General features: G+C 40.2%; 1 protein-coding gene across 8 annotated transcripts in view; it reads left to right on the top strand.

Moving 5' to 3' along the window:
- Window positions 1-12,416, top strand: part of ADK (adenosine kinase) — a 555,104-nt gene that overhangs the window by 517,364 nt on the left and 25,324 nt on the right. For all 8 annotated transcript variants that reach the window (XM_037904414.2, XM_037904411.2, XM_037904417.2 and 5 more), the window contains one exon: window positions 6,442-6,528. In XM_037904414.2, coding sequence (XP_037760342.1) covers window positions 6,442-6,528 — 87 coding nt within the window. The remainder of the gene's footprint in view (window positions 1-6,441; window positions 6,529-12,416) is intronic.

Consider the following 12,416-nt stretch of genomic DNA (forward strand, 5'->3'; position numbering starts at 1 on the left):
GTCACTCTCGGAGGCGTGCATTAACTCACTGAACATGTCTTCCTGAGTCTTCTTTTTCCACCTTCTAATCTGGGAAAGTCTCTGTCCCAGTGTGGAGGATGCACCAACGGACAAGGTTTCAGCTGCAAGGAATACAAAGCACAAGGGTAGCATTGACAGTGCATACATTGTTTCTGGTGCAAGGTTAATTATTTTCATTAAAAAAAACCCACCTCACAATACACTTCACTGCAAGCCACAATGACATCACAACTGGTGGCTATTGCAAGAGTCAGTTTTCTACTCCAGCCATGGAGAGCAAGGCCATGAGGCATGGGTAAGACATCTTGTGGTGCTGCTTTTGTGAAGACATCATTTGGATCACAGGTTAGAACTTGAGAAAAGCCCCCTGTCCCCTAGCAACCTGGATGGTCCTTGAGGACAGGCACCAGTGTAAAGCCCCCCAAATATTTTTTTACAAAAGTGGCACCGGGTGAGGGGGGAAGAGGGAGACAAACAGGAAGCCTCCACCCCCCCTTTTTCACAGTGCTGCTTGCAATACACGGTGATCTCTTACAACCACGGCATGTTTGGGAAAGCGTGGTTGTGTGACCCAGATGTCCCCAAATGGGGGACGGACTATTTGTTGAACTGTTTGCAATTTAAGGGCTAGCATTCAAAACTCTCCCCGTTTCCCCAAGGTGACCCTATGCGATATCACTCTTATGAGGGTAACAGAGACGGCAAGGGAGCAAATGCTGCAAGCGTCTGGGAATAGACCCAGTCCTTATGCTGCAATGCAGTGTGCTGCAGTGATGCCAGCAGAGTTAATACTGGAGTGGTGTGGGAAAGTGTCCTATAGTGGTGGACGAAATAAGGCAGCCCTCCCCAGAAACCTTCTACAAAGGATTGCAAGTACCTTCATGAAAGCTTCCTAGAGAGCTCCATGGAGGATTCCCGGACCATTGCCATGCACATAAAAAGTCTTTTTCAGAGAGCATCCTCTGTGTAGCTGGAGTGACCACCGATACCCACTACCCCTACTTTTTTGTTCATATTAAACATAAAAAAATAGCAGCAAGAAATCCCTAAGGTTTGTTTGGAAATGTGTACTCACCAGAGATGCCTTCCCCGGCGTCGCATTCTGCCCACCAACTGGTCCTGTTAAGGGACGGGCTCCAGGGTTAAAAACAGTTCTTGGCTGTTGGGGAAAATGGATCCTCCGCATGCCAGCCTCACATTCTCCTCCTTCTCCTCCTCCCCTTCCTCGTCAACAATGTTGTCCTTTTTGTTGCTCAAGGTCACCTGGGGCTCCTGGGACGTATCCACAGAGAGTTCTGGCATGGGGTGGGGTCGCCGCGGAGAATTGCATGCAGCTCTTCATAAAAGAGGCATGTCTGTGGGACAGAACCAGAACAACAGTTCACCTCCCTTGTCTTCTGGTACGCTTGCTGAAACTCCTTTATTTTCATGCAGCACTGCTGCGTGTCCCTGGTGTAGCCCTTCTCCCCCGTGCCCTGTGCAATCTTGGCATAGATGTCAGCGTTTCTTCTGCTGGATCAGAGCTCTGCCTGCATAGGCTCTTCTCCCCACACAGCAATAAGATCCACCACCTCCTTTATATTCCATGCTGGAGCACATTTGCAGCCTTGAGTCTCCATGATCAGCTGTGCTGTGCTGGCTCTCCACACTGATCAAACAGGAAATGAAAATCCAAAAGTTCCTGGGGCTTTAACAGGGGACCGGCTGTTTCCTGTGTACCTGGCTGATGTGCAGTGGAGTTGAAAGTGCTCTCCAGAGCAGTCACAGTGGAGCATTATGGGACACCTCCTGAAGGCCAATTTATTCGATTTACACAATGCAGTGTCTACACTATTCCCATGTCGACCTGTGGAGGTAGAGTACAAAATGCCAAAGGACGTGCTGGCCACCCTTCCCGCAGCCCCCATTGTCCTGGAGCAGCGAACCGCGGCCTGTGGGAGCCATGATCGGCCAAACCTGCGGACACAGCAGGTAAACAAACTGGTCCAGCCCGCCAGGGGCTTTCCCTGAACAAGCGGCCGACCGGCTTTGAGAACCACTGCACTACACCATCCCTGTGGATTCTTTATAGCTTTGGGCATCTCTGGGCTGATATTGATATTGGTATGACAGTATCTACTTAATGTACACGATATTGGTTTCCTTTTTTCCTTTTGTGGAATACAGCAGTGACATTGGTGCCTACAGCAGTAAAAACAAGAAAAAACATTATTACTCTACTAATTTAAAGGGTTTTTTAATTACCTCGATGTAAGGATGATGTGGAAGCCTAAACACTGTTAGGTTCTTTTTCACCCTTCTTTGGAGTGGGTTAAGAATTCAGGTTCTGCTCTGCTGACTTGGAGTTTATTCCGAATACTTCTCTCACTTCTCCCCACCACAGCGGCCCAGAACCATTTATATATTTCTGGGCTTAAGTTAATATCTTCTTTCTATTTTTTTCTGTCCTTTCTTTTCCTCTCCTTTCCTTTCCATCTGGATTTGGCCCCTGATCTAAAGAAAATTGTGGGGGGGGTTGCAGGTGGGTTCTGTTTCACAATTATTGTTTTATAAAAAGTTCAGCTTACAAATGAAAAATGAATGTGTCCCAGCTTGTCAGCATCTGTATAATCAATATCTGCCCATGTATCTAAAGATTATTATTTTAGGAAGCAGCTAGACAATACTTTGGCATTTTAAACTCCCTTTTTTAAAAAATGAGAAGTTAAGGGCACTCGGACATGTTGCCTTTAAGAGTTCTGTTACAGGTAATTAAATATAAGCTTACACATTTAATTTACTTCTAAGAGCAAGAGAGACTAGTAAATGACCCAGTTAAGAAAAGTACTCAGCCTAATTGGATGTAATGATTGTTTGCTAGTGTTTATTACTGTACTACTACAAGCAGACGTATAATCTGTGATTCTAATTTGGTTTAGAGGCAGACCTGTGGTACTTGAAGCTACCATCAGTGTTTCAGCTAGCATCATGAAACTGGCTATATTTATTTGGCAACTTTAATTTCTGTGTGTATTAGGGTGGGAGGAAGGATGTTTTTCTGTCAGTATTGTTCTGCAGCATTACCTCCAGGCTCTGTTTTACCTGCAAAAATTTTGTTTGGGTGGATACATTAGTGTACATATTTTCTAAGGAAAAAAGATAGGTCCTATATGCATAATGCAACAATTAATAACAGCTAGGATTTACCACTGAACCTACTTTGACTAAGGTTGTGTGTTATAAAGGTGTCTTAAGCACAGGAGGCCACTACATTAGAGCTTGATTCTGGTCATACTTACATCAGTGTAAATCAAGTGTTAAAGTTAATGGAACTTTATCAGTGTGAAACTAGTGTGAGATCAAACCCTAAGGCTCTAGCTTTCAATGATATTCATTACCAAATTTTGCTTAATTATTTACACCTGCTGTAACTTTCACTCACACACAATCCTTAGCTTCCAAGAAGCAACATAGAGAGGGTGCCCTGTATTTGAACGTGTTTACCATAGAAGAGGTTTGTTGCTTAAAAATAGCACACTGGATTTTATGCCCAGAGGAGCAGCACTTGGATTTCAAAATACTTATGTAATTATTCTTTATTTCATAAGCTGTCAGAATGATAAATGAAATCAGACCTGACTTTGAAAAGCAAGGTCATTTGATGACCAGTGCACTTAGCCAAGGTGTCCCTGTGTTCACTATGATGGATTTGGGAGGTTTATAATATAATATATCACACATGAAAACTAAGTTAAAGTAACATTAAACTCACAATAGCAAGGAAATTCAGAGTGGAGGCTTCTGGTTCATCCTTAATTCACCCCATTGTTCCTGGTTATTACAGGACCTGCATAGTGGTGGATGATGTTAGATATCACATATCCTGCTGCATGGGCATAGCAAAGTGAATTAAGCCTATTGACTTCATTTTGTGTGAGTTAAAGATAGATCCTTTATATTACTTCAGTGCATTTTAAATGTGTGTTATTGTTATCTGCCGATTGTAACAAAAGTAGTCTGATACTGATCAGAAGTAGTCTGATACCGTAGGTCCAAAAGAGTGATTAAATTCTGTTGTGGCAATAGACATTTGCACAGAGAAAGTTTTATAATTTGCTGTATTGAACATGTGCAGTATGTAAGACTATCAACTTCTTTTCAAAGTAGTACATGCTGCAAAACCAGACAAACTGTTTCTGAACCCTTAGCATCCTGACTCACCCCACTTGAAAACATATAAAGTTATAGAAGCAGGAAGAACAGACTGGATGACCCATTTAAAACTGAAAATTGTGAGAGTAAAGCAGGTTTATATCATATCAGCTGAAGTCATTGGTGCATTTATTTTTTAAAATAATTCAGAGTGTCCTACTATTATATCTAATACAGAATGAATAGCATAGAAGTTTATAAGTCCAGTACTTAAGAGTACGACAGGCAGCTTAGGGAAGGACCCAGGAGGAGAGAAGTGAGGAGAAAGAGAAGATGGTGGTGGGAGCTCTTTCATTCACGTGAGTTTGCTTGAACACAGAATCCTGTTTAATCTTGATCCTTGCTTGTTTAGCTTATTCAAGTACAACATTTGTGAATTATGTCTTTTCTGTGCACATACATATACATTCATACACATACACAAACAGCTGTGTACGCACATGTACTTTATACGGTACCTCTGTGTGTGTATATCTGTTAGGGGAAAGGAAATCTGCAGAAGGCCACAACAACAAAACAAACTTCTTCATTGTAATGTGTCTTTTAACAGGGTTGTCATTTTATGGATTGTTTTTGCATAAGCTAGAACAAAATATGTTATACTTCCTTATCAGATGGTTGATTGCACTCTGCTCTCCCTGCAGAGTTCAATACAAAACCTGTATTCCTTGATTTTCCGTTCAAATGAATCCTGTTAAAGTACTATCAGGGGTGAAACGCTTAGCTCTTGAATACCATAATGCAACAGCATTTAAGTCACGTTTCTAAATAGCTTTATAAATGAAATAGAGAGGATGCACAGAGTACTGACTAAAACCTGTTCTTTAACTGGAATATTCTTATATTTTTTTCGTTACCCTTTTCCTTTTTTCCTTTGCCTCTCACTGATGTTTGTTGCTAACACTCCCCTCCCTTTCTGGTGGGCCAGCCAACAGTTCCCTCTGGAGGTACCATCATTATATCTGCCTGGTTCACTTAATAGCAGATGGCGAAGAGCAGTAGAGCTGGTACACTGCACTTCACAGAAACCAGGATCCTTCTGGTACCTCTGTAACACACACACACACAGGCTCCTGGTTTGAGACTGTTAATTCTGTGTTTGCTTCCCAACCTGAGATGCTTTGTTCATGACTGTGTATTGGACAAGTACTCTGTGTATGAACCATTTTATGATCTGCTGTGTAGCTGGGTAATGAAAAGACTAAACACCTGAAATTTTTACATATTGCAGGGACTATTTGTCATGTTACTTCTATTTTTATCAAAAATTAAAGGGTGAAGACAGCTCTGATAGTTTTCAGTGTTGCTGGCTGACAGGCAATTTTTTTAACTATCTGCCAAAGGAAATCCATTTGCTGAGACCATTTTAATGCACACTGAATACCAGAGGCAGAACTTCCATTGGCTCTATTACAGGGGTAATTTACACTTTAACAAGGTATTGTGACAAAGTAGTCATTATCTTTTTATCACGTCATTATGACATTACCACCTGGAAAGCCCTAGCTGATTAATTAGTGGCATATATTAAATTTATAACCCTAGATTGCTAAAGTTATCATATGTAAGTGGTGTAATTATGTTCAGTTGTAGTGTGTTGGTGAATTGGAGGTGCAGATGCTCTAGATCCATCTGTTGAAATAGTTTTTATGGGTGCCAGTAGAGGGGAGAGAGACTAAAAAAAACCACTAAGGAAGAAGGCTGAGGTCACTGGACATTTTGAAACCAAATCTACTTTGGCTGCAAATTCCTAGGGTCCATCCTCAGACACATTTTCAAAGTATTTTACTACCCCAAAATGTATTAGCTTTCCCCTTGTATCTTACATTTTTATTATTTCACATTTATTTTGGCTTTTCTTATGCACATACTTGTAGGTCCTCCCTATTGGGCTTGTTACTTCCTGAGGCCTTGACTGTCTAGTCTAGAGGTTGCATCAGCTCTCTGCAGCTGACAGGAGGTCCTCGTTTTGGCAGGATGGATTTTTCTCCATCTCTCTTTTCATCTGTCTCTGCATCTTCTTGTGTTTTTCTGTCACTTAGTTTGACCACCTATACACACGTGTCCAAGTGGTATATAAATTGACATGTAAACTAAATGTGTGATCTTTTTGGTCCAAATTGAGTTGTTGAGCACTGACATTCACATGTTGATTGTTTTATTTTGCAGTGAGGTGTTTCAAATTTGTTTCCCAAATTACTAATGTTTTCTTTTCCCCTACTCTTGTAGAAAATGAAGTGACTGCTTTCCCAGTCTTAGACAGTGACCAGAGTGAAATCATTGATACCAATGGAGCTGGTGATGCATTTGTTGGAGGTACTTATTGCATTCTTTTTCTCTTATTTGGAGGTTAGACTTTTTTCCCCCTATTCTTGATGGAATATGCATTTTTCAGTCTAGAATTTCAGATTGTTCTTTAGAGTAAATTTTGTTCTTTTCAAGCTTTCGTTTACATCCTGAGATTGTGTTTTAATTAAGTGTTAATTTTCACAGGAAAAAATGTGTTCTATGACTTTAAAGATAATATGCTATTATGTTATACCGTGGTCGTTTTCACGAGATTAATTGTATCTGTCAGAATGTTGCATAAACAAGCTGCATCAAATACATTATATAGTGTACTCAGATCCCTCCTGGCTTAAATTTTAACACATTGTTGTTCTTTAAAACAGGTTGTGGTGAATATTAAATAGCATTTTAATAATTGAGTGTAATGTCTTCTGATCATGTTGTTTTGTTCTAGAACATCTGTTTCCAGTCTAGTAGTTTGGAGATCAGAAAATAATATAAAGGGTTAACTTTTTAAAACTAGACTAGAATATTATCTGGCACTGCTTAATATTCATTTGCAAATTGACTAATCTTTGGCATAAGCCCTCAAAAAAAGAGGATGTTATGTCTGTGCCTGGTTTCAAAATGACTCAATATAAGCCAATAAAAAATCCAATCCAAAAATTCCCTAGCTGATTGTAGCATTTATGTAGTGCAGTGACATGCTATTGCATCTTGAAGGAAACTCGAGAATGGCCCAGTTGCAGCGCTACAGCTGTGCTGCTGTAGTATACGCACTCACTACAGCGATGGAATGTGTTCTTCTATCACTGCAGTAAATCAGGCTCTCCAAGAGCTGGTAGCTAAATTGATGGAAGAATTCTTCCATTGACTTAGCAGTGTCTATGCCAGGGCTTAGGTCAGCTTAAATACATTGCAGAGGGAGTGAAATTTTTCACAGCCCTGAGCAATGTAGTTAAGCCGACCTAACTTTCTGGAGTAGACTAGCCCTGATTAATAGCAGCAAGTGTCCCATTAGACCTTAACTTACTGGAAGCACAGACTAAGATAGAGATTCTCAAACATTTTTTTGTTGACTGACCTCTTTTCAAATGCAATGTTAATCATGCACCCCCCAACTGAGAAACTGATTGACAAAAGTATCTGTGTACTTTGTATAAACACGTACTGTTAGTGATGCTTTAAGAAAAAGAGTAGAAGAGTACTTATAGATATCAGTGCGATGGGTGGGCCTGTTTCTTACTGCAGAGTCTATCTATCCTTTGTGTGATGGTTCACAAGCAAACTCGTAAATCACTCTCCACTTCCAGTCGAGACCCGAACTTTGTCTTCATAGCTGGCATGGCAGAAATGGTGCTTCACATATATGTATTGTTGGGAAAGGTAGCCACACTTTCATTGCTTCTGTAACTAAAACTGGGTACTCTGTAGCAATAGTTGGCCAAAACTGGCAAGGTCTCTGTTCCTGAAACTTAATTTTCAGTGTGTGGGCACAGGTAGTTCGAGCAGCTTCTGTTCTGCTTTTGCACTCAAATGGCGAGATGACATAGCAAAAGTTGAGAATGGATCCCAAACCCAATCATATTCCTCCGTGTTGATATTTTTAAAGTAAATAGTGAAGTGCTCGGCTAAAGTTGAAAGGTGACCAACGATCCTGTTTCTCTCACAGCCAATTGTCATTCTGTGAGTATCCAGAAATTCTGTCAAAAGCAGAAACAGATCTGATGTTTCACTGCTCAGCCTAGTTTTCCAAATCTCTACTTTCTTCTGAAATGCTGCACTCTTGTCACTCACCTCAAGTATGATTGTACTGCCCCCTTGTGTGGACAGGTTCAGCGCATTCAACAAGTTAAAAATGTCTGTGAGGTATGCAAGCTGCGCGATCCATATTGGGTCAGAAAAGTTTGTGGCGATCTTGGGATTGTGCACAGAAAGAAAACCCAGCAGCTCTTTGCGAAGCTCAAAAACTCTTTCCAACACTCTGTCGCAAGGTATCCAACACACTTCTGTATGAAACAATAATTTGTCATGTCCAGCACCCATTTCTTAGCAAAGCTTTGCAAAAAGGCATGAATTCAAAGGCCAGGACTTTACAAAATTCACAACTGTCACAGCTCCATTTAGCATATCATGTAATTCGGGTTCCATTTTCTTTGATGTAAGGGCCTAGAGATGCAACATACAGCCTGTTACAATTACCTGTGGGTTTATGGCTCATATTCTTTCTACAGCACCACTCCTATTGCCTCTCATAGCAGCAGCACCATCCATGCAAACAGCAACACAGTTCTCCCAGTTCAGCGAATCAACTTTCACAAAATCATCCAATAATTTAATATTTCCTGACCTGTTCAACATCCTCAGCCAAGGAATTGTACCCAAACTAGCCCAGGGCCATTAAACTCTAGAAAGGGGACTTCAGAAAATATGAGCCTAAGCAAAGAAGTAAAAATAGAGTTAGATGGTAAAGTTCACATGCTTTTTAAAGCCAAAAATGGAAATCCAACCCTAGGAGACTAACAGAATGGAGCATCTCTCGTGACAGGTAAAATCTAAGAAGGAAACTAGGAAATTACCAAAGAAAAAAAAATAAATAAGAAATTATTTAAATAAATCAGAAGCTGAAAATCTGAGAGGAATTGGTGTCTGCTGGATTACCAGAGAATAAAGGAAGCAAATAAGGAGGATAACGGCATTCCAGAGAAGCTGAGTTATTACTTTCCCTCATTCTTCACCACAGAGAGTAGTAGGGAAGAACCTTTCCTGGGCCAGTCTTTTTCTGGTAGTAAAGATAGATATCAGCGATTGAGGCATCAAAAGAGAAGGTGCTGGAACAAGCTGATAAATTAAAGAATAAGAAATCCACATGTCCTGAAGGAGCTTAAGCATGAAGTGGCTGATCTGCTAACACATGTACACGGTCTCTCATTAAAATCATTTAATATACTGGGCCCTCGGGAGTAGCAAATGTTATATGTATCTTTAATGGCAACACTAGGATTGATGCTGGGAATTACATAGCAATAATTCTTTCTTCTGTTCCAGGGACATTCAGTGCCCCTGAAAGGTCCCCACATTGTGTACTTTTTAGTCAATGGAACTCATTGCCACAAGATATTGAGACTGAGCACTTAGTAGGTTCAAAAGTGAACTAAAATTTTATATAAAGAGAACATCCACATTAGAGAGGATAAAAAAATTAAGAAGAGTCCTTCCCTCTTCAAGGCATGAGCCAACCACTCATTAATGGGGATTAGGAAGAAACTTCCCCTTTTGGCAATTACACTATAATTGTCCACAACATTGTTTCTTTCACTTTCATCTGAAGCCTCTGATACTGGCCATCCTCAGAGACGGGAAAGTGGACTATATTGACTACAGGACTGATCTGATCTGTGTTCCACTGGAAACAATCTCCATGTTATCTATTAAAAAACATTCTTCCCTTTAAAAAATTATATTTGTGGAAGATACAGCCTTCTATGATCTATTCACAAGAGATGATCCTATATTATGGTGGTGGTGGTAGTAGTAGTTGTATTTTTTGACATTTATAGTCCCTACTCAAGCCATGGAGCCAGATGTTGAATTACTGTCCTACCCAATTTTTTTTATAAGGGAAAGTTTTTATTCTATCTTTTCAATACTCCTTACTTTAAAAGGTCATGTGTATTGATACGCCTGACACCTCAGTATATGATTTTGATTCAGCTTTTAGTTTCCTTATAGCAAAATGCTTCAAATCCCATCTGTTGACTCGTAAAATGCACTCATGGTTGTATTAGAGACTGGAAAACATGGCTGGTTTTTCAAATTAAAGGAAGCAAAATCCTCTCAGCAGAGCTTAACCATACTTCTCTGGGAGTGGTAAATTAGCATGGCTGAGCTGTGGGCTGCTGGATCAAAGGCCTTTGCTTCAGCTAGTGGCTGAGACAGGGTCGTGTCAGCCCTGCTGGAAACTAAAGACTGCATTCAGGGAGTCTGTTTTTTTCCCAGGTGGTCAGGGTGATAGAATGCCTTGAAAACCTTTGAGCTAAGCCACTCATGTCCACAGACATGGGAAACTGAGGTGGAATCTAGTTCTGGGACCCACAAGATTGCAAGAAAAAGTTGGCCTCAGTGAATAACCGGAAATACAAGGTTGGAAGGCTGTTCCTCCCAAATAGCTTTAGGGACAAGAAAGGTGAGAAAAGGCAAAAATAAGAAATGTATTTTTTTTCTCTATAAAGAGTCTAACTACTAAAGTTCAGTAAATTTTAAAATCATGGAGAAGAAAGATTTTTTAAAAGTTTCTGAGCACCTGTAGCTCACATTGGCTTCAACTGGCATTCTGGGTGTTCAGCACCTCTAAAAATGAGGCCTCAAATCTCCTAGTGTAAGTAGCTCAAAGCTCTGCTCAGCCAAGCAACTAGAGACAAAAAATGAACTGGATTCTTTAAGTGGAACTTGTCTTGATAGGGTTTGACATCAAACATTTCATTGAATTCCCTGCTTCCATCTGCAGGCAGAAAACCACGTTACCCATTGTCCAGACTGTCCCATAAGAAACTGAATTTTAAAAGCTTCTAAAATGTATCATTATTTTGAAACACTTCTCTGAACACTACCGTCAGTTCTGCTGCCTCCAGTGGTTTTCAGCAGCACCACATCCTTTTACCAGCTTAAGCAACGACAAGCAGCTTTACAGTAATTCAGCACCTCTAGTGGTTTGCAGAAGCACACCAGATTTCCATTTCTAATATGAAATGAATCCCTGAAACACCCGCAAAGTAAAGCTGTAATTCCACCTCGGGTTCTGGTGACATTGACAAATCACTTGAGCTTTGCTAACATGGTTTATATCACCAGGGCCCCCGGAATGAAATTACAGCCTGATTCTGTAGCGCTTGGAGAGGTTTCCTTATTATTTAGCCAGTCCCATCTTGAACAGCCCTAATCGTGTGTTGCAAAGCCTATGTAATGGCAGTGCACATTGGAAATAGGAACAGTTATATCATTTTGAGCTCAAAGTGCCTTCCTAATTTCCTAGATCAAGAGAAAATTCCTTTTTGCTGTCCTGCTGTTTTGTCAGAGTAGGTCTGTCTGCCATTTGGAATCCTCTTTGACATTGTCACAGGAACAAATGAAAACAGTGAGAATATTTTGTGACAATCACTGTCATTGTTCCCTGCAAAACCTCTCCCCTAGTCTCATCCGCTAAATGGAACTGGGAAAAAAAATCATAACAAATGGACAGAAAAAGGTGCAAAATCAATATGTTCTACAGGTTCTCTAACAAATGTTGTAGCTAATCTAATGTGATTTCATTGTATGTTGTAAGAAAAGTGTTAGAGTATGAACTGTAACTGCAAATCATTTTTAAAGAGTTTAATGCAGCAGTGACAGAATATATGCAGTAACATTATAGCCATGTGATAAAAAATCTTATGCCACTTGCAAGGGCCAACATTCTTGAGATAAAAGCAGCTCCTCATTAAGTGCTGTGAGGTGCCAAGTACTAGCCAGAGCATTTTACTTCTGTCGGTATCAAAGCTGTAGTCATCAGCTCCCACCCGTTGTCATTTTCAAAATCCAATTGATAGCTTTAACACATAGAGACAGATCCTAGGAAGAAGTTACCTATAGTTTAAAAACTACAAAGAGAAATCCTGCTTCGGTGTACATGCTTGCAGAATAAACAATTATCTCTCCCCTTTTAATGAAACATAGCATCAGTCTTGCTCAGTGACAGCTTACTGTATCAGCCATCAGAACACAATTCATATCGAAGTTAGTACTTGACACAACAGGAATAGTCTGTCCTCCTACGTATCTTCTGTGTGCCTCATTGAATCTTGCTTTAGCTTATCATTTTGAGATACACAGGATTTATTAGATATATTTTCCTGTCTTTTGTTATATTCTTGTTGCCA

Source organism: Chelonia mydas, chromosome 7 (genome assembly GCF_015237465.2).
Source record: "Chelonia mydas isolate rCheMyd1 chromosome 7, rCheMyd1.pri.v2, whole genome shotgun sequence".
In the NCBI taxonomy this organism is placed as follows: Eukaryota; Metazoa; Chordata; order Testudines; family Cheloniidae; genus Chelonia; species Chelonia mydas.